The following is a 23,006-nucleotide window of genomic DNA, read 5'->3' as shown; positions in this document are numbered from 1 at the left end:
TATTAAACCAAGCTATCTAACGTAAAAAAAATATGTAAACATTTTGTAGGTGTTATTAATGTGGTGCCATCTATTGCACTTTTTAGATACTAACTTGTATATATTTTTGAAGTTTAGTAATTGTCTTTTACACTAGATGGCTACACTAATATAAATTACAAATTATAATATGTAGTAAGTAATTAAATAGTTTTAAAATTTAGGTAACCTTAGTTAGTTATCATTATAGCTCATTGCAATTATTTTTTTACCTCTATTATATTAAAAAAATATGTCTTTACATATGCGTCTTCAAAAATATTTAATAAAGTTTTTAAATAAAGTCTAATCGAGACATATTCATAATCCAGATATATTTCAGATAGAATCAATTAATACAATAGACATGGCATGTAAAACTTGACCAAATTTATAAAGAAATCAATAAAATTTCATGTCTTATTACAAAATTTATTCAAAATTTACTCTTATTAAACTAATACTAACAAAACCAAAACAATACTTCCAAAATGTATACAGTTTAACGAGTTATTCAGAACTTACATTTAATTTGTTTCATATAACTAAATCATTATTAAAATTGTATGAATCAAGCTAATTTTTCATTAATGACTTGTTATCAATCAAAAATAAGAATAGACTAATTAGTGTTGAATAGTGTTGTGTTCAATAGTGGTTGTAGTGACATTTCATGTATACAATTTAATGAGTCAACATAAATACATGAGCAATATTCATCTTTATTCCAACGAGCAGTTCTTTTGGTTGCATACTGTTTATATTTTTCACATACATTATTAAGAAAAGTATATCTTAAAGTTTATTGAATTACAATTAATATTTCATAAGTTATCTTAACAAATGGAAATTTTAATGTTTTTTTTAATTCAAATTCTCTATAATGGAATTTCATCAATCGTGCAAATTTTAAATGAAATGTTTAACAAGTGCATTTATACATTTTAATAATCTAATTTATTGTAAACTTTTGATGGTTATTAAAATTAACGTGAACAATTTATGTTTAGGTTTTCGGATATAGATTATTAAGTAGTCTAAAGTAGAAGAAGTACTTTTTTAACAAATGAAATTATACTTTGTCATTTAGTAAAAGTGCCAGTTTACCTAAAAATTTAAATAACATAAAAATCTTAATACTAAGTATAAGTGGAAATTAGTTACTAGCTATTTTGTGTTTCTGCATTATTGCTACTTGAACTGTCCTCACTGCTTTCTTCCTCACTGGATTCCTCACTTGTCTCATCCGATTCATCACCCCGTGATGACTTTTTGGCCATTAATTCTTTAAACTGCCGCACTGTAATTTTTCGCGGCATTATTTCCCGCAAAAAATCTAACGTATCGTCCTCTTGAACCACTTCGGCAATGTGTTTATATTCAAGAAAGTTGTTTTTGCTATTCTTAAATGCCCTCTTCGCTAGATCCGTTACGAATAATTCCTGAAATGTGTACAATAAATTTAAATATTTTTCTAATTAAAATCGTAAAATATTTGTTTCAAATATTTATTACTTACTGTTACTTTAGTTACTAAATATAATGGTTCTGGTCCAACTGCATCTACTTCTGGTGAGCTTTTCATTATAGTTTTTACCCTCGATAGAGGTAAGTGTAAATCTTTCTCTGCCTTTGGAGTGGACATTTTTATTTAGTTTATAATAAGGATCGTAATTTTTAATTGAAAGATACTTGAAAATTCAAAACTGCCAGTTCTTTGACATAACTGATAACAGCACGCCTAACACCGGTTACCACTGTTTAATAATGTCAATTTCAAATTTGTTACGTCAAAACTAAAGTCAAAATGACATCAATAATAAAAATTAAAACCGCATTCTACAGTTTTGACAGCTATGAATTACAACTACATATGTGTATGTGTTTTTAAAAAATATAATATTAGAAAATGCAAAAGCGAATTAACAAAAGTTTAACGATATAATCATTTTATTTAGCTTTTCTAAAATAATTAGTTTGGCCACATATTTATAAGATTGAATTGGTCAAGCTATGCGATTTATTGATTTGAAAACTTAACAATTAATTCATAATTATAATTTTATTACACTTACAACATCAAAGTTTATAGATACATATTGGAGGTATTTTAGTAAAGACTTGAAATATTTGTAGTATTCACCGTCAAAGTGTACTATACTAGTATGAAGAGAAAAAAAAACTTTAAATTCAATTTGATGATGCTTCACAGGAAAGAAAACGAAATTGAAGAAATGCATTTATTATATGTCAACCTTTGACCTACACCTTATAAAAGTAAAAATGTCAGATAATACCAATTGTAATAATAAAGATTGTAATATAAAATACAGTATTTTTGGATGCAGTAATAATTTCTTTTTCAATATAATTTATTATAGAATGTATATGAAAATGAATAGGTATTAAACAAATGAAATTTCAATGTTATTTACCAAAATATTTATTATATAAGAAATATTAAAATTTAAAATAAGTCCTGGCTGTTCATCTGTGTGTGTAAATTTCGTCAATACACACGCAGTATTATTATTTTATTATATGAAAATAAAAAAGCTTATTGACTCCTTTCATTTCAACCAGAGCAACGTTTAATGCGCTAGTTACGTCTTTGCGTTTAAATATTTTCAGGGCATGGTAATACTATAAGTTCGCGTACGTATATTATTAATACAAAGTAAATGATGAAATAGTTTTGCCTGTTTAGGTCAAGTTAGAACAAGCAATTTGATCGGCGCTCGATAAACATACACAATGCCCATAGAAAATTCCATTACGCTGCTTAATTACATTTTCGAGTTGGGGATAGTTATATGATATAAGTCGAAGCAATTTTTTGTTGTATTTAGTGTAAAAAAAAAGTGAATATAAAAATTCATGGATTATCAATTCATCATATAGAGTGCTTTCTTTTTGGTCATGTTAGAGGATAAATGTGATAAATCAATGTGTGAAGTTGAGTAACGATTATGATGTATCTTTCAGACGAAGGTCTATAACTTTAGTAATATCTATTTTTTACTTTTTAATTTGTTACTTTGTAATATAATTAATGTAAGGAGGTGAGGGTGGGAACATAACAAGAAATAAAGAAACAATTGTGGTCTTAACGCTAGCTGTCTTTATTTTCCATTTCCTTATAGAAAATACTTTTACGAAAAACAGTATATAGGGCCGCCCGCGTGCCCGTACGCCCCAATGGAGCGCCGCTGACTAGTGTCGCCCGGCAGCCCAGCCAACATCCAATACTTACGTGAAAACGATAAATAATATAAAAAAAATACTGATAGCACGAGATCGAAGCTTACAGGGACTTCTCAATTTTAATCAGTTCAGCGATGCCATCGTACATCTCCTTGACGGCTTCGTACTCGGTGAGACCCATGCGCCTCTTGTTGGAGATGTCGTAAACTCCACCCTCGGCCTCGGTGTGCTCGCCGCGGGTTCCACGCACTTGCAAGTGGTATTTAGACGCAACCTCCTCCAACTTTGCCTTGTCAGCTGCGAGTTTGGGCAACTTGATGTGCACAGAAGCACGCACAGTTGTTCCCAGGTTGGTTGGGCAGAAAGTCAGGAAACCAAGACGGTCATGGTGAGAGAAGGGGATCCTCTTTTCAATGTCATTGACAGCGGTCACTAGCCTCTTGTAAACTTGCTTCAAGTCACCACCCATTTGCATGGAGATGATGCGGAGATGGTCCTCCTCATTACACCAAACCAGGAAGGTCTTGTTCTCATTGTGGTAGATACCACGGCCTGATGGCCAGAAGCGGCAAGCATTGGCAGCCTGGAGGAAACGATCGCCCTCCTTGAAGAGGAAGTGATCATCAATAAGTTGTTGTTGAGTTTCCTTAGACATGCCAGTAAGGGGGAAGAAAGTACCCTTAAGTTCGCCTTCAAGACCAGATAAAGTTGAGGAAACTTTTTCTTCCATTTCCTTGTATTGGGCCTCAGTCAAGCAGGGGTTGAAGGGGTAACCCTCCAAAGAGCGGCCACAACGGACACGTGTGGATACAATGAATTCACTGCCAGGGTCTAAGTTGCCAAGGGTCTCAACATCACCCCAGTTCTTGGCAGGGTGCTTGTCGGTTTTCTTGAAGCCATTGTGGTAATCTTCAATGATGGGGTCGAAGAGGTCAGCAAATACAGAGTACGCTTCAGCATCAGGAGCGTAGATTCCAACACCAGAATCCAAGTTCTCAACACCTGGAAAAATAAAAAATAAAATTGATAAGTAAAGACAAATATCAAAAATTCTAAAAAACTAATTAATGTTCAGCTCATATAATATCAACATTTTAATATAGACTTCATAATTTAAATTGATAAGTAAACCTATGGATGTGTTTATATGTGTTTTATACCTTTTTGTTCATTTTGTTATACTATTGATTATGCAAATTTTTTTTTTACTAATGTACTTATTTATTTAAATTTTACTAAAGCTGAACAACTGTATTATATAATAACACATATATGAAATGGAAAAATAATTTTAATCTTTTTCTAGATTTTATATTGGTATTATCATAAGCTATCAGAACACAATTATCAGACATTATCTACAAATTTTCTAGAAAAGATTATTTCAATAGGTTTCATTTAAAAATAAAGTTTATCATGTCTTAATAAAAATTACAATATTTATAATAAAAATAATATCATAGGAAATCTATGAAGTGCAATTAATTAAAACAAATATTTTAACCAATAAGTAGTTTCATAGGTTCGCATAAGCGAAATTATTAATGTAGTATTCAAAAATTAACGTTTACTGTAACAAATCAAACAATTATGTAATAAAATACCGTTACGGGAGCAAGTATTATTTACGCTTTGTTGAATAACTCCGCATTAAATATCAATTAGCTACTAGTATTACTTACCAGACTGGATACAATCCAAGAGTGTAGAGCCGAAGGAAGTCTTCTTGTTCTTTAGAGCATCGAATACTTCCTTGGTAAGGTACTTCTTAAGCAGCGACTTTGAGTCGGAGGCTTGGAGCTTGCTGAATCCAGCTTCCAATTTCTCGATGGTTGCGGCGTCCACCATTGCTGCGGCTTTTCTGCAATAGATTAAATTTTATCAATGTGTTCTTATGTAGTCTTTATGAGTCACACAGGAAAAGGATTCTAACGCTTTTAAAGCCGCACAAGTAGCTCGTGTACACATTGTGGATTTTTCAAAAATAATCTATCCAAACCCAAAAATATCTTTTGACTTTAGAAATTAGAATTGAACCGGCGCGCGTGACGTTCAAAAATCAAGATGACTGCTCTCAAAATTATTATAAAGGTCAACACACACACTACACAATTTAAAAATTGACATTTTAAGTATCTACCCGCTTTTTTTCTTTAATGATCTGTAGTTATCAAAAGCTGTAAGTAGTTATATTTATTACAATAAAAAATATATTTAAAAAAAATCGGTAAAGAATCACAACACCTGTCTGACTGAAGAAAAGCTGTTTTATTATTGTATATAAAAGATCCTTGAATATGCGATATAAAATTTACAAACCGTCTGATGAGGTAATACGCAAGAACCGCGCCGCCGCAAACCATAACAGGAATCGTAATTTTAAATTTATAATTCATGGCGATGTTTCTAATACTACGAGGGGCGATGAGAGGATCTACCAACTAGGTGATGGTGTTAGGGAGTACTGACGGATTTGGAATTGTTATTCGAACACACCCAAGAGTCACTTGAATTTAGTAGAATTACGTAATATTGTCAGAGGTCGTCTTGGCCGCGCGCAAGTCGAGTAGAATTGTCAGCTCACTGCGCACCGGTGCTGCTTAGCGGCGCGCAGCCGTTACCTCCCACTAGCGAACTGCTTACGAACGTATTATCGCGAGTTTCTTATTACCAAATTGCATTTATTATGTGCGACAGTCGACAATGTAGTCAACATGAGCAAGCTTCGTCAAATTACAGCTACAATTTGATGTTCCTAGAATGATATCGATGGCGAATGCACCTTACATTACTTGAAAATAATATTCGACGATATGCAAAGAAATGTATTAGTCATTCTAATAATACTATAAAAAATAGCCATGGCATTGAAATAATTCTCGTTAAGCTTATAATATAAAAATATATAAAATAATGAGACTAATTATTAAAAATAAATCTCGTCACAGTAATAAATATATTTAATTATTATTACTCATGAAAGTAATGATAATGCTTTAATAATATAAAGTATTATTGCATTTTCAATAAGTACTTTATAAAGTATGCATACATCGATTGATATTTTAATTTCAAGTGCATAAAATAATAATTTTAGAGGGTACAATAGAATTAACGTGGTTGGTCATTTACTTGAATTTTTAAGCAATTACGACAAAATATAACTATTGAAATATTGTATATTTCTTAACAAAACTTATACTGTTGCGAATAAATGCCGGCTCCTAATATACGCACCCGTCGGCTTCATCTGCCGGTTTGTTTTCCTTGTTTTCTTTTGTAGCACAGCCACCCATTTTCACTAATATACAATTAAACTAGCCGCTATAAACATGCACTATATCACGAATAACTACAGCAAATAAATAAAATCAACGGAGAATACTAAATGCAATGATGGAATGATATTTTGCCCAAATGAATATGCCTGTGCAGGGAGCGGCGACGGTGAGGGGTGGCCCGATCGATGCCCGGTACGCACGCACGCGGCTCACGCTTCCCGCCCTTCGGGAACCGCTTCAAAACTTTTCGGAGGGAAACCTACCCCTGGCCAGCGCCACCGTTAACGTTCGCGGGCTATATTTGAATGGAAACCCAACTTTTTACCGCCTACTATCATCATATCAGACAGAGCGCACTTAAACTTATCGTTGCACATCTTGAAACGATTTAATTTGTCACTAGATATCTGATATAACTTATCAAAAACAATTGAAGTGATATCGAATGATAATGTCGGTTGAAGAGGCTGATCAGGGCGGTAGAATAAATGCTTAAGTGTCCACCGCTTACCTTTCACTTGAACAACCGTTAGAGTCGACTGCGAGGTGCAGAATGGTCGGAGCGGGAGCGCGCGGAACGTTAAGCCTACTACGTCCCGCGCCCGCACCGCAGCCCTACCGCTGTCAACCTTGGCCTTGCTGGGATGCTCAGCGTCTGGTCACAGCAGACTTGACGCTTTCGAAATGCTTTTCTTTATTAAATTAATCGTCAGTATCGAATGTTAACCACGTGATACGAGGACAATTATTACAGTCAGGTAATCACATTGGCTTATTCTTTTTGCGATAAAATTAGATTTTACTTATTTTACAACATACTATCTGCATTCAAATGATAATTTTAACACGAAAAGAATAATCAAGTATCCATTATTTGATGTAGGTATCTATTGTAATCAAACCGGTACAGAACAGTAATATAAAATTAGGATGTTGCCGATTCATTTTCGTACCTGGATGAACTCCAAAAGTATTACGATACAACTTGCTTAATACTGGCCTCGCCAATGTCAAGTTTATTTTTTCACTTTCAGTTGGAACAATAACTGTTTTTTTTTTAATAATTGTTAAACGCAGCTATAAATATTTTCTTAATCTGTTCATATAAAATAAATTAAATTTGGTACCCAATATTATGTGCAAGTACCCTTGAAGTAGATTTTACATAATAAATGTTATTCAATTTATTATAGAAAAGTAACGAAGGTTATATAGGTAGTAAAAGTAAATTTTCATTTTGACTTGACCTCTTTGGTCTACAGTCCTTGACACATAGATTAACATCATTAGCAATGACTTGCGTGGGTTTGGTGCGTCAAGGATGGAGGAAGCCATAATATTACCCTCAAAGTTGTTTTATAAACGGCTTTGACCTTTTAATGAGTTGGTATGCGATATTCAAAGTTCTTAGTTCTATGTAATTTAGATATAATTTAATGATTGTTAATTAATCGCTAGCAGAATAAAAATTTTACAAATGCAATATTAAAACTGAACTTTTATTGTATTAGAAGGCATTTTATATTTCGAACTCGATATAGGAAGGTTTTGTTTCGGTTACCTAACAGCAGTCTTACTTAGTTAATTAGGTACATAAATTTCCAAAATGTCGATAAATTGTATTCATAATAAAACCATAACTTGTCCATAAACAGTCATCAACGCGTGACTCGTCATAGTCACTCACCAGTGGCGCTAATCACGTTACCACCTGATGACGTAAGTAATCATTTTAAATAAAAAAAGAGACCAGATTGTGTACCTGGTATTACACCGTATATAATTACAATTACCAAGGAGGTTGCATACAAACGACAATATTAACAGTCGTATTTTAAAACAGAAATAGCATAAAAAGTAATTGATATTTAAAATGAATCGAAATAATGAAAGAAGCAAGCAAATCCAAGGTTCCATTGAATGAATCATTATTAGTTATCTTAGTTTCCGATCAGACGTTAGTAGAAACGTTGTAGGTAGGTCACCTATCATTATTAACCTACGTTTTACCATGTAATCGCACAAATAGTTATGTAATCAATTGACTGCAAATCAAATCAATCAACATACTTTCTAAAATAGTAATTGCAGTTAAGTACGATTTTTATTATTTAATAAGGTACCTATGAGCAATAAAGAAAGAAAAATTCTTTGTGTATTAATATTTCCATTCATGCTAACACATGTTATTCGCGAGAACTTTTATTTTAAACAACGTGTAGTAAAAAATGATGGCCACCGGCCGTGGGAAGGTTCTGGAAGGCCTTGGCAATGACACAGGCTCGTGGCCTCGCGGTAACGGTAATGACTATTGAGCGTTTATAAATAAATTCTAAAGTTTAGCGTAATATTTGTATTTAAGGTACCAACAACATTATTTTATGAGCTTGTCAAATTTTTTTGGTGAAGTCTAATGGGCTATAGTTTTTTTAATAATTGATATAAAACATGCGAAGCATTGTACCGAAATCAACCATGCTTTAATTGGATACCTAAAAAGATTATGAATCATAACGGAAACAAGAAAATTCCACAGAACAATTGAATTGCACAATAAGAACAGTTGTTACTGTTCGGACTTTAGTGGTACGTGAGTAATTTAGAATGTCATAAAAAGGATAAAGATTTATAGGCTTACGTTTTATACCAAAACTGACCACTTCACCTGCAACGAGACAATATTACCTGCTGTGTATGATACCTAGGATCATCGGCGTAATTTTATTTGTATACATTTGACACATTATTTATTTATTACTACTTGTACTTGTATGCGTTTGAATATAACAAATAAATATTATTGTGGCCTAAGTTACTCCTTAAGTTAAAGTCCCGTCAAAATCGGTCCAGCCGCTCCAGAGATTAGCCGGAACAAACAGATAGATAGATAGACAGACACACCGACAAAAATTGTATAAAATGTTATTTTTGGTATATGAACCGTTTGTAAATACATATGCATTGAGTAAAAAAGGCTTTTTTATTACAAACAGACACACCAATTTTATTATATGTATAGACGATTAAATGCATGAAATAATTGAAGGAATACACGAAAATCGTAAAACGTCACGGCAAACTTCCGGGCCATCGTAAAATTTCGGTTATGCAAGGGTGTTGGGTGGTGTGGTATGAGTTCTACTCGCCCGGTTGAAACAGCTTCGCGTGCGACCTTGCCCTGCTTGCACCGCGTTGGTTAGGCCAATGTCAATGTCCAACGAAACGGAGGCGGATTATTTGGTAGTGACCGTGAAAATATCACGAATATGTAAATTGTTTGAAAGCGTAACTGATGTTAGATAAGAAATACATAAAATCTAAATATAATACCTAATCTATTCAAAAGATATACTTCACTTTAAAACCACTGCCTCGCAATTTCTATGAATTTAATTATTTATATTTATAATAGAGTTAATTTCATTTTACGAATATTCGAGTATTGTTATAAAGAATAAATCACCAGAAAAACTGTGTGTGTCTAAGGAATGAAAATTTAAAATAACTGAACATCAAAAGATCGTAGGAAAAGTTCCTTCTTAAAGAGAGTAGGCATTTACACAGCGTTGGGTCCTATCAAAAGTTTATTTTTGGACTAAAACTATACCCTACAATGAGTGCTTATGAGTACTTTTGAACTGAACATTTTAATGGTTTCAATTGTATGAAATTTATTATAATTTACCACTGTTACCGAATTTATGATGATTATTGTTTTTTATTCTCCACGTAGAAAAAATAATACTAACTCTACGCTTTTTATTATATACTACAGTATACAGATGTTATTTAATATGTATATATTGGGAAATATACATAATTTTAAAGCTATGTATATTTAAATCGGTAAAGTATTTTTAAAGTTTAACTAATTTAACTTCATTCAGTCCAGACCTTAATCGAACATAATATAGTAAGTATATCTAGATGAAATCGATCTTTAAATATATGTAGACGATAAATATATTTACGTCAATACCCTGAATTCAATGATCATCCCTGATATTTTAATTTTAATAGAAATGATAATTTTTTAACTTACTAGCTACAATTGGATGTATGATACCTTTCACTATTAAACTGTCTATTGACGCCGGCTTTTCTTTGTTTAATAATAATATCTATTAGCAGACAAACGGAACACAGAATGTCTTAGCTGCAAATGCCAATCGCTACATTGCATTGTTGCAACTATCGAATTCGTCGTTCGGAATGCCATGCCAGACTACAGACGATTGATTGATGTATGTATATGTGTACTTTATACTGTTTTCTTTGTTATAATCAGTACTATATTTATACTAATGCTATAGATGTGAAAGTAACTATGTATGTACATTTGTTTGTTGATTTTTCAGGGAAGAACTACTGAAATGAATATGATGAAACTTGGTAATAAGTAGGTTTGAAGTTTAAAGGATGATACTCTTTGAAGATTAACATCTGACAACTAACCATAAAAACGCAAGCGCAAGATCATATATAAAAAGTTACCCTATTTGTTTGAAATAAAATAAAAATGAAAAACTGGGGTAAGTAGCAACTTATATGTTAATATTGTTAATTCATCGAAACATGCTGCTTTTTCTGGTATTCGTTTTGTATATATTTTTCGAGCTAAGATGGCCCGGTGGTTAGAACGCGTGCAGCTTAACCGATGATTGCGGGTTCAAACCCAGGCAAGCACCACTATATATATATTTGCTTAATTTGTGTTTATAATTCATCTCGTGCTCGGCGGTGAAGGAAAACGTTGTGAGGAAACCTGCATGTGTCTAATTTCATCGAAATTCTGCCACATGTGCATTCCACCAACTCGCATTGGAACAGCGTGGTGGAATATGTTCCAAACCCTCTCCTTAATGGAAGAGGAGGCTTTATCTCAACAGTGGGAAATGTACAGGCTGTTGCTTTACTTTACTTTATATATTTTTTATTATATATAACGCTTATTGATTTCAGATTTCATATCTAAGAATAATGTGACAAATAATAATAAACTAAAACAATTACATTCGGGATGTTGGAATTGTCTTTCAATTATTTTTACTGACATCATCCAATTTCTTTAACTACATCAATCATTTCCTTTCATATCGTCGATGAATCATAACTTAAGTACTGTATATATATAATACAACGTGATATATTTGAATCGGTTGAAGATTTTTTGACATTCAAAAGCAAGTGTAAAGACTATTTTTTACTTGACCAAGAATGGATCCCTACTTAAGCCATGAGAGATATCTTTACGTAAAAACTCAGAATTCGATGGCTCGTGCTCCAAAATCCGAAGACTAATTGCGGGTTTTCTAATACCGTAGTGACGTAGCTTCCTGCCCAATTTTACGTAGTAAAACCCTTTAGATTAGTCAGCATTGGTTGTCGAGAGCTAATATATATATTTAAATGCAATTTTTGTTTTAAAACTATGTAATTTCGTAGAATTTATTTAAAAATGTTGATGAAAGTTTCGAAACTGATCTATAGTTGAGAAGATACTGACCAGTAAAAATTGGAGTAATCTAATTATTGTTAAGTTTCATCAGTTCAGGTAATTGGCTATAATTGTGAATTAAATTGGAAGACCTTTGACTCCCCAGTTTCGTAGTTGATATTATAGGTATTATAGTAATAATAATAATAATAATAATATTTTATTTCGACCATCCAAGGATCATAACATTTACATTTATACAATTACATATTATCTACTTATGAAAAGATATTAGTATACAAAATATTTATTTTAAAACTACGTTAGTAACAATAATAAAAAAAAAAAAAAAAAAAAAAAAAAAAAAAAAAAAAAAAAAAAAAAAAAAAAAAAAAAAAAAAATATACAATAGTTAAAATTTATTTAAATACTTACTCTATTTATTTATTTAAGACAGGAACGATTTGCCAGCACATGAACCATTCCACAATGATTCAAATACCGGCAATCGCACCTGTCACTAAATGTTTTCAGGGTGCTGTTGGGACTAGCACGAATCCTACGCAACAAGGATGTACACCGTTTTCTTAACGTAGTGTAAAAACAATCTACTCGTGCTTCGGCAAACATACCGGATGCACTGCAGTATCGCGGTAGACCCATCAGCAACCTAAACGCATTATTATATTGTACCCGTAGGGCATTGAACTGTTTTTGCGTGTAGTCGACCCACAGGTTGCTCGTGTAAAATGAGGTACAGTAAGCTCTGAAAAGAGTGACTTTAACATCTATGGAACAACGAGCAAACCTGCGTACAAGCATATTAGCTCTAACAGACAACGCCCTGCGCTCCCTTTCCATGTCTGCATTATCTGTCAGGTCAGAACAAACCACATGTCCGAGGTACTTAAACTGCTCCACCCTTTTCAATGGAGTCCCATATAGCTTAACAGGAGGAACTGCATAAGACAGTGGCTTATTACTGGCCGGAAACACCATGAATTCGCTTTTCTTTACATTATATGTCAAGCCATTCAAACTAGCATAATTTTCACAGATCTTAAGTAATTTATTAAGACCAGAGACAGACGCACTCAGCAGCACCATGTCATCTGCATAACTGATATTATTAAAACATATGCCGTCGATATAACATCCGACATGTGTGCTACTGAGCTCCTCAATCAGAGCGTTTATGTAGAGGTTGAAGAGCTTAGGTGATGTAAGCCCCCCCTGCCTTACGCCACACTCTAGCCTATATGGTTTCGAGAGGCTTTCAGACCATCGTACTACATTGACCTGGTTAAGATACCAAAATTTAAATAAATTACTGATTTCAAGAGGTATCCCCGTGTGTTGTAACTTTTTCCATAAAATATCATAATTTACCAGATCAAAAGCCTTAGATAGATCTAAGAAACATGCAAAAACTGGTGTGGATCTCTCTGTGTAGTACCTGACAGTTTGCTTCAAACACAATATAGCTGATTCTGTGGATAAGCCAGGCCTGAAACCAAACTGATTATCATGCAGATTTAAGTATTTGTCGAGTTGTGTATCAAGCAAACCATCAAGCACTTTAGCTGCAACAGTAGCGAGAGAAATCGGCCTGTAGTTGGATTTATCACTAATGTTACCGGTTTTGTTTTTCACGATTGGTACCACCACGGTCTTCATAAGTGCCTCGGGTAAATATGCATGTTTGATACAAAGATTGTATAAAGTCGCTAAAACTCTCGAAAGATGAGGCCCTGCATGTTTTAGATGTTCAATACTCAACCCGTCGTGCCCAGGAGATTTTCCGCGCGACATAGAGTTAATTATCTTGTAAACATCATCGGGTGTAAAACGAACTTCTGTCCCTGGACAACGTGTCGACGAAAAATGACCCTGTTGTGATGGCCCCAATGGCGATGTTACTGTAAAATGATCCCTAAACAGATCGGCTATAAGACTGTGTTCACTAATACCATCGACGCTCACTGGAAGGCCAGGCCGACCATTATTTATTTTGTTTGTGGCCTTCCAAAAATTATTGAAGTCATGTTTTGAGTGATGTGAAGCAAGGATGTCCATTTTTTATTTGCTCACTATGATTTTGGCACCACTTTAACCTTGACTTAAAGATACTTCGGGTTTCTTTCATTTTATTATACACGTGACCTTCTACAGGCTTACCATACCAGCTCCACATCAAAAAAGCAGATCTGGCCTCCCTATGAGCATCGCGTACATACCTGTTCCACCCAACTACAGGCCGCCTTTCAACAGCTCCCTTTACACTGCACGATTCACTTGCCGCCATCGACAGCATATTAATGACATCACTATACAGGTTATCAATTAAGATTTTGTGATTCGTATTTTTACATATGTAATTACCACAAAAACTGTCATCTGGCAGTTCTAAATTACTTAATCGCTCATGACATAACATTGTATACAGTTGTATTTGTTCTGGGTTTTTATTTCCCCATAGTACTGTATTACGAACAGATTTATCGTTATAATTTATTTTTGGTGGAATTAACTCTAAATTACATTCGATTATTAAAGGAAAATGGTCAGACCAAAACACATCATACATTATATAAATGTTTACAATAGATGATAGGGCGGACTTGGTGACTACACAATGATCCAGCCAACGGTTTGTTCCGTGGGCTTCACTGACAAAAGTGTATGTGCCCGAATTGAGACCCAAAAACTGTGTATCAACACAGGTCCACTTTAACTCGTCACAAAAACATTTTAGTTCAATATAAAACTGTTCGTTAGGATGCGCGTTAAAGTCCCCGAGTATATAAACGTACTCGACATTTTCATTATTAATAATAGCACTTACCGAACTGAGTATATCCGTAAATTCTGGGAGATTTTGAACATTTTCAGTAGGCATATAAACACTGAATACCAGCACTGCCCTGTGGTCAATCACTATTTTTATTGCACACAATCGAGGGTTATCACATTGCACTACGAATACACTTGGAAAGACACTTTTCTTCCAAAGCAGCGCGACACCTCCATACGGTCTGCCACGTAGCACACCCACAGCTGTGTCTACCGCAGAGGTACCAGTACAACTATATTCTTCATTAATGTTACTCAGGAATGGTATATCGTGCGGTAGTAACCAGGTTTCTTGCAAGGCTATAATATCCGATATCTCACATAGCTGATTTATATCGGCTAACGATCTTTTTACACCTTTGCAGTTAAAACTAGCTATTTTAATGTTATTCATTTACAGTATTGATGGGGTAATTTTCGATCTTATCAGATGCAATATGCGGATTATTTTTATTTTTAAAATTTATGAATCGCCTAAAAATAACTCCTTGTGGCCATAGTTTATCATCCAAGAATGTACCCAGTTTATGTTCGGAAACAAAGAATTTATAAGCATTGTAACCCTTTTCCCTTTTAAAAGAGATCTTTTCTAATTCAATAATTTCTTTCGTTTTATTACGTATATAGTCCTCAATGTCCTTCTTTGTCGTGTCTTTGTGTATTTTTGTTATAAATATGGGTACACTTCGTTCCGCTGCCTTAAAATTACAATCCTTATCATTGGATATGCCTGTCGTGCCTAAATAGCGATATGTATATTTGTACTTAGGTTTACGACGCTGTACTGTTTTCCACTCGTTGTCTCTTTTTATTACCTCCGCAAAAGATAATGCACTCTTTGTTTGTTCATTCATCGCCGCAATCACCTGATCGCACGGAACGGTAAACGGGCGCGTTGTTGCCTCGCCCCCTGCGCCTTCGTCTCGCACTACGGTACGACCTTGACCGAGGATGTCGCTGTCGCCGACCGTTAAGCGATTCATATTGTCACTTGGTACCTCACTACCCTCTTCTCGATTCCGAAAAAATTGTGGTGATGACGCACAATTCGACTGATTTTCATTATTTGAAATAAACGTATTATCTAGGTGCGACAAACCGATGGGTCCACTATCACGATGTGCTCCTCTTCTCATGTTCACTTTCATTGCAGATAAAGGCGGAGCAGTCATTTCACGTTTATGACATTCTTTTGTTATGGATTGTAATTGATCTAACGTAACGTATGATGATTTAATTTCTTTTATTTCGGCTTGTACGACAGCTAAATCCTTAAGAAGCTTCGATACGTCCAGATGGTCGAAGGTTATTGGAGGCAACTTGTCAAGATCTTTAGCCACAAAAACTGGTAAGACATCAGGATCAGTGCTTTTGAAAATACTGATGATGTCATATAATATGCGATTTTCCTTTCCCTTACCTTTCCTTCCAGTTTTACGGAATTCATTAGGCAGGGATTCCACCAATAAGCTATTTGCTTCTTCAATCTGATTTATTGAGTACGTCGATGCACAGATTTTTACTAGGCTTTCTTCATCAGCAATAGATAGCTTATTCTGTATATAAGCTAGCAGCTCGGATATAACAATGTTGCACGTATTACATTTTAACTTCATCTTGTATCAAAAATAAATTGCATCGCACTCGCAAGCAATCGACAACACACACATACACGTCCGACGTCCATCGATGCGCTCACGCGACTGTCATGTAATGGTATTTAACTGACATTTCTTACTTTCCAACATGCTCAAAATATTTTTCGCTCGGTGTATTACAAAAAGTTGATATATTTTATTAGATAGATTAGATAAAGGTAAAAGAGAATAAAGACATCTTAGGTGCAGTTACTTATACGTGTTACTCTCATTAATTGTCATTTAATAGTAAACCTCACAGGTCACAGATGTGACTTTTAATCTTAAAACCTAAACGATTACGTAAAACCTAGATCGATGCTCGGCTAAAATTGGGTCAACATGGCAGCCAGCGGAAATGTTAAAGTTATGCAATATTCCAATCTCACCCTGCCTACATTTATATGACAACGTAAAAATATTTTTCATTTGGAAAGTATATAAATTGTCACAAATTACAAATATGTTAGGTACATACTAATGAATTATTATAGTATTAATATTTATTTTCTTTCTCATTAAGTTTGAGAGATTCGGATTAAAACAATGTGTAATATAACATTATGTTAAAATAAGGTCGTGGTTTTAGAATATATCTCATATATCTAGCGGTTAGAATTGGTAGGCTACCACACAATAGCTGAAAAAGTAGGTCGGCGAAGTATGTCACGAGACTGAGTACGAGTAAGAGAAAATAAAAAGGTTTAAGGAAATATTTTAAAATGTGAAATTATATTTTTATAATTCCATATCTTAAAAGGAAAATGTAAGATACGTTACCTATAAATAAATTGATAAATTATTATAATATATAAGCCAACTTATATTGCATGAAAAATATATTTTTTATAAGTGTACGTTAAGCGTCGATTGCACCGGTGATCGCGTTGTTTGCGTATTTATCATATTGACTTAGTTACCAAGGCAGAAAGGGGTGTGATTAATCAGAAACACATAGTTCAATTAAAACAAACTGTCTTGATGGTAGGGCTTTGTGCAAGCCCGCCTGGGTAGGTACCACCCACTCATCAGATATTCTAACGCTAAACAACAGTACACAGTATTGTTGTGTTCCGGTTTGAAGGGTGAGTGAGCCAGTGTAACTACAGGCACAAGGTTGGTGGGACATTGACGATGTAATGTTAATATTTTGTACAGCGTCATTGTCTATGGGTGATGGTGACCACTTACCATCAGGTGACCTATTACATAAAAAAACAGTTCACAATTCTTATTGACGAATCATTTGATATTTTAAATAATTTAAAATGTTATCGTCGCTGATATTATTATTTTAATATTAATCAGTCACAATGGCTGAGATTTCAAAACTTAGGGCTTGGACCTTCGCTGCGCTAATGAACGAAGTACAAGAAAAAAAAAAGTCAATTAAATAGATTATTATTATACTAAAGATAAGAAAAACAATATTTTATAAAAAAACATGTTACAGGTTACCGTTGAGAAATTGTTCACAAAAGTAGAATTTGTCGAGCAATATTGTATGAAAAATAATAATCAACAATGCAACTTACCTATAGTTGTGCAGATTTATAAGCAAGAATACAGAGTATAGAAATCCCAGTGAAAGATAGAAAAGATAGAAATACTTGGAAAAAAATCTAAAAGATAATAACATTTTAGAAACTTCTCGAAACGGTCGTGGTGTGGCACTCGGTTTAAGCCGCATGTCCGATAAACTTTTATCACAGATAACTACAATCGAATTACGATTAGATTATCAAATGATGTTAATGTAAGATCTATCCTTGCAATCATTGACTTATGAAAGTGTTATGAAACATTTATATCAGAATTTTACCTGCAATATTCATTTTTATACATATTATTTACTTACATTCATAGATACAGCTTGTGAAAGTGGTTTCGAATACCTTTTTCATCAAATTTCTTTCGATACAATCTCTATTGACGATGATGTCATTCTTAGTGATTTTGGCCAACTTTGCAGAAAATAATAAGTGTGCGTAGATATAAGTAGAGGATGACTTTTTTCTGTCTTGCATATAATTCGTTGGGACAGGAGTCATCCACGAAGATATAATGATATATTGCAGACGCAGGTCTTCTTTCTGAGAGATAGAAGAGTTGAGACTACTTACTTCTACTCTTTGGACCGCTACTGAGAATTTATCTGCAGCAAAATCCTATGATCTGGATTGTTCGAGGTTTTGAACCGGGGTGTGATTGTGATTTGCAAAATTCTCGGATAGCAGATTGTAAATAGAGATTAACAAGGCACTTACGCCATGACGCCACATTGGCAAACATCATAAAAATATAACGAACTGATTAGTAAATCCTATAGCTAACGAATTATATCAGCGCCAAAAAATGCAATTTTCTGAAGTCTTACATAGGTATTCATGTGAAATGAAAATTAAATCGCATGCAATATCATCAAATCAAGAGTTGTTCCAATAGAAATTTATTTTCTTTCAAATGGTTCTTAATAAGCATTAGGGGTTTCGAATTTTGAACTTTGTTTCTGAAAGTATGTTGGTGATACACTAGAACTCTATCCAGTCGCGTCAAAAAGCCGTCCTGTCGAAAAATGATTTTAAAGGGATTGAAACTGCAAGTGAATTTGGATACATAATGTGCAATTGAATCATTCCTTTTCTTGATTAGTAATCTGATTTAGCATTGATAGATGCCATGTTTGAAATCGGTCGAGAGATATATATTATCATCACTCGAAAGAAGTTGAATGTCTAATATATTGCAGACAAATATTACTAACTTATATCAACTAAGTTTGTTCTTGATTCAATGCCGGTCTAACTTCGACTATTCTTCAAGCAAATAGACATCATTCATGGTAATCTAAATATCTGGGTTGTAGAAGAAAAGGAAAACAGCTAAACGCATTTACTTTTCGATTCGATCGTGATAAGGTGACAATTTGTTAAAATTTTTGACACTATACTCACCAATGTCAGTCAACTTGAATCTACTGATCATTCTTTTACCGAAATTCCAAATTCAATTAAATAAATATCAATACGTCGTTCATAAATTCATTCCATATCAATAAAAAAAAAGCTTTATAGACCAATTACTAGCACTACATTCAACAAGCTAAGCCGTGTGTGGGAGAATCTAGAAAACCAATTGTAACTAGATCTGAATACAATAAAGAACGCAGTTTGCGGGGTCGGTCGCTGGAGGACATTAGGAGGGGCATTGCAATTTGTAGCTATATGAGTAATATCCGGTCCCGCCCGTGGCTCCGTTGATACACGCGACGACCCACGTTAAGAATTACTTTAAGCTTAGGATAAGGAGTCTGGACCACTGCATGATTTTACATCAGGGTTGCCATTATAAAGATTATAATACGTAGGCCATAATTGGTGTCCAGAAAGGAAGGAGTTGTTGATGATTAATATAGTCAAACGTCAACAACAACAACAACAGCCTGTAAATTTCCACTGCTGGGCTAAATGCCTCCTCTCCCTTTTGAGGAGAAGGTATGGAATATATTCCACCACGCTGTTCCAATGCGGGTTGGTAGAATACACATGTGGCAGATGTGGTTTCTATGAAATTTGTCAAATGTTTGTAGATGAATTATAAAGACAAATTAAGTACATGAATCAGCGGTGTTTGCCTGGGTTTGAACTCGCAATCATCGGTTAAGATGCATGCGTTCTAACCACTGGGCCATCTCGACTCAAACTTGAGTCAAACGTCATCATCGCGATAATAACATGGTCACCCTTTTAGATTTACCACGAAAAGTACCTACTGTATAGATCTTAAAGATAAGTGCATCGAGTTTTTTACTGCGAGCATGTTTTTACAAGACTCTTTTTGTTAAGGTAAAGTAGAACAAAATCGTGATACTTGCATTTTTTTGAAATACGTTAAAATGTAGCCACATTTCGCGTTTTATGTACAATACTGCTCATGGAATAACCTGGTTGGCCGCGTATCCTGAGGGCCTGGGTTCAAACCTATCAGGTCAGAACGATTGAGCCTTTTGGGATTTCCTATCAAATGATTCGCTGTAACAGAACGGAAACTGGAATTTTAAGTGTGCAATACTGTTCCAATTCGGGTTGGTGGAATATACGTGTGGCAGAATTTCTATGAAATTAGACACATGCAGGTTACCTCAAGATGTTTTCCTTCACCGCCGAGCACGAGATGAATTATAAACACAAATTAAGCACCTTAATATTCATTGGTGTTTGCCTGGTTTTGAACCCGCAGTCATCGGTTAAAATGCATGCGTTCTAACCACTGTACTCTCTCGGCTTTCAAGAAATAAAACATGTATCCATAAATTGCAGGAAGTAACAGATAAGAAATTGTTACATAAACAAAATAAATCTATGTTGTCTATTAGTCGGTGGAATGTTTAAATGAGTCATTATTTCGGGATGTTTTTATTTATTTTATAGTACTTTGAAAAAGAAAATGCGACCACATTTAATGGTAGGTGGGGATGTAATTTTTCTTCAAAACGTTATGAGAAGTGCATTGTGTGACCATTCTTATGTAATTGAATTACCAATCTCATTGTAAAGTTGTGATTATAACGCATATATTATCTGCTGTGTTAGCAACAGTAATTTATGAAGATACTTTTCTTTTTAATGCTGACGCTCGTTCATTAGTACCGTCCTGGTCATCTTCGCGGTTTTTGATAACTTTTGATGAGAATTTTAATTGGTGTTTTCAATTCAGCGCATATTTAGGATTCCAATGAGACTAATGTTTATTGTGGCTATAATATATTCGCATACATATATGAATATAACAATATTCACTCGTTTATATATTTAAAACAAAAAACATGCAATAAATTAATTGCTAACAGTCATACTCATTTAAAAACTAAAACTAAAATAATGCAAACGTTCTTTATCAATCAGGTTGTTAATTGAAGCGTAAAAATGCAAAAAAACAACTAAACAAAACTTACCTCTTTATAATACATACGTCTATCCTCTTTATAGCCCGTTGATTGATAGTCGATTTAAATAAAGCCCAAATTTTTGGCACTTTTACCAATGTAAACGACATCTATTGATATTATCCTGAAAACAAACTTCAGAAGTCAAGCTGAGTCACGGCAAGTTCAAAGTGAGACTTAGACAAGCTGACAGGATTGGGTGTTAATATTTTATGACGATAGCATAGGCGTTAATGGAACTTTACGGGCACATTATACTGACAAACTCTTTAGTTTAAGCTGTGAAGGCGTGTGCGGAAGTATTAGTCAGTAGGGTCATTAACCGTTGCAGCGTGCAGTTGGCAATCGCACACACGGACCAAACGTCTCGTCTCGACATACATGGTCAGGAAACCCGTCTTCTATTTATACGATTTTGGATGATTACGATGGCAATAATTTATATTATTCAAATTATGTGCGTGCGAAAATAATTGTTAATATTTTAAGAGAAATACTTACATTAACACCGAAATAGTATGTTGTGTACAAGTTATTTGATTTATTTTACCGTGCCTAGATCAACTGGACTAGTTGTATATAGATGAAGATATAAAAGAATAATGTTGCAAAGTCCGTACTTTCTAATCTTGTGATCTGAATTTAAAAATATATTCTATCAAGAAATTCAAAAAGTAACTCTTTTCCATCATTTTAATTACTGAGTATGTAAAGTACCCAATGCCTAGACATAAAGTTTGATTTATTCTTAAAACACTTATGTACGAGTGTGATTGGTATTCATAATATCAAGTATATGTCTTTATATATAATCTCTGGAGTGAATTATTCGAGGAAATCATTTTCTTTATACTATCCCTGGTAACTAAGTAAAATGTGTTAAATTGCGTTGCTGAATTCATTTTAGCTGTAAGACTTCAGCTTTCTAAGAAGTTAAGAGCACTGCAGTCAAGCGGCTCCTCACGTCATCGCAATGTCTAAAAAGTCACGATTTAAATTTTAAAAATAAAACCATTTATTTTTCACTTTCTTGGCACGAATATTTACTTCGTTGCATAATTCACATTTCTTCTGTTTCATTCAGCTAAGCCGTTGTTAGGTAGATAATAATCATAAGCAATAATAATGGAGTGTTTTTAAAAATCAATTGTTCAATAGTTTTAATTTGATATAATGGAAAGAAAAATATTTTTACTTATGTAAGTGCTGACTGTATTCTTAGTATACAATATTATAAAGTAAGGTTTCAATAGGTTTATATAACGCGTATAAAATGAATTGGAAACCTAAACTTTCCTGTGAAAGTTTCTTCGCCTTTCTCAATTATTAAAATATAGAATTTCTCTCAGTCACGAGAATATTCAAACTCAAAATCAATTCAAATATCAAATCTTAGAATGCGGCGAATTGGTTATGGTTGAGAGTCAATTGACATTGAAAAGAAATTGAACATTCAACAATTGTTGCCAAAAAAACTGGAGCACGCGCCAAAATATTCTAAGCTTTTTTATGTTTTACTTTGGTAGCCAATAAGACTTTCCGGTGATGTTTTTATGAACAAATACTTGCTTTTTTTCTCTTCAACACAAATCATTGATTTTTGCTAACACATTATCAACGATTAAATTCGA

General features: G+C 33.8%; 2 protein-coding genes and 1 long non-coding RNA gene across 5 annotated transcripts; 1 reads left to right on the top strand and 2 right to left on the bottom strand.

Moving 5' to 3' along the window:
• Positions 1 to 462: 462 nt before the first annotated feature.
• Positions 463 to 1,796, bottom strand: LOC124529882 (chromatin accessibility complex 16kD protein). Its single transcript, XM_047103820.1, has 2 exons — positions 1,538 to 1,796; positions 463 to 1,460 (listed from the first exon to the last, which is right to left on the bottom strand). The coding sequence occupies exons 1-2, from the start codon at positions 1,661 to 1,663 to the stop codon at positions 1,182 to 1,184; spliced, it is 405 nt and encodes a 134-aa protein (XP_046959776.1). The 5' UTR covers positions 1,664 to 1,796; the 3' UTR covers positions 463 to 1,181.
• Positions 1,797 to 3,119: 1,323 nt separating this feature from the next.
• On the bottom strand, positions 3,120 to 7,138 carry LOC124533902 (arginine kinase). 3 transcript variants are annotated; one of them, XM_047109499.1, is made up of 3 exons: positions 7,015 to 7,138; positions 4,905 to 5,083; positions 3,120 to 4,224 (listed from the first exon to the last, which is right to left on the bottom strand). In XM_047109499.1, the coding sequence occupies exons 2-3, from the start codon at positions 5,068 to 5,070 to the stop codon at positions 3,323 to 3,325; spliced, it is 1,068 nt and encodes a 355-aa protein (XP_046965455.1). In that variant the 5' UTR covers positions 5,071 to 5,083; positions 7,015 to 7,138; the 3' UTR covers positions 3,120 to 3,322. The 3 variants fall into 3 exon arrangements, with proteins under 3 accessions (XP_046965455.1, XP_046965446.1, XP_046965438.1); XM_047109490.1 differs by lacking the exon at positions 7,015 to 7,138 and adding an exon at positions 6,460 to 6,757; XM_047109482.1 differs by lacking the exon at positions 7,015 to 7,138 and adding an exon at positions 5,542 to 5,840.
• Positions 7,139 to 7,181: 43 nt separating this feature from the next.
• LOC124533918 lies at positions 7,182 to 11,106 on the top strand. Its single transcript, XR_006966711.1, has 3 exons — positions 7,182 to 7,261; positions 10,635 to 10,747; positions 10,862 to 11,106. It is a non-coding gene; the product is annotated as an uncharacterized LOC124533918 (long non-coding RNA).
• Positions 11,107 to 23,006: the final 11,900 nt, after the last annotated feature.

Source organism: Vanessa cardui, chromosome 1 (genome assembly GCF_905220365.1).
Source record: "Vanessa cardui chromosome 1, ilVanCard2.1, whole genome shotgun sequence".
Classification (NCBI taxonomy): Eukaryota; Metazoa; Arthropoda; class Insecta; order Lepidoptera; family Nymphalidae; genus Vanessa; species Vanessa cardui.
Note: the sequence above shows the minus strand (reverse complement) of the source record. Positions and strands in the feature narration are given on the sequence as shown.

Coding starts and splice junctions, on each gene's coding strand:
- LOC124529882 (XM_047103820.1), bottom strand. CDS start 1,663: ATGTCCACTCCAAAGGCAGAGAAAGATTTACACTTACCTCTATCGAGG. Junction 1,461..1,537: donor ATTTAGTAACTAAAGTAACA/GTAAGTAATAAA, acceptor TACACATTTCAG/GAATTATTCGTAACGGATCT.
- LOC124533902 (XM_047109482.1), bottom strand. CDS start 5,618: ATGAATTATAAATTTAAAATTACGATTCCTGTTATGGTTTGCGGCGGC. Junction 5,084..5,541: donor GCGTATTACCTCATCAGACG/GTTTGTAAATTT, acceptor AATCTATTGCAG/AAAAGCCGCAGCAATGGTGG. Junction 4,225..4,904: donor CTTGGATTGTATCCAGTCTG/GTAAGTAATACT, acceptor TTATTTTTCCAG/GTGTTGAGAACTTGGATTCT.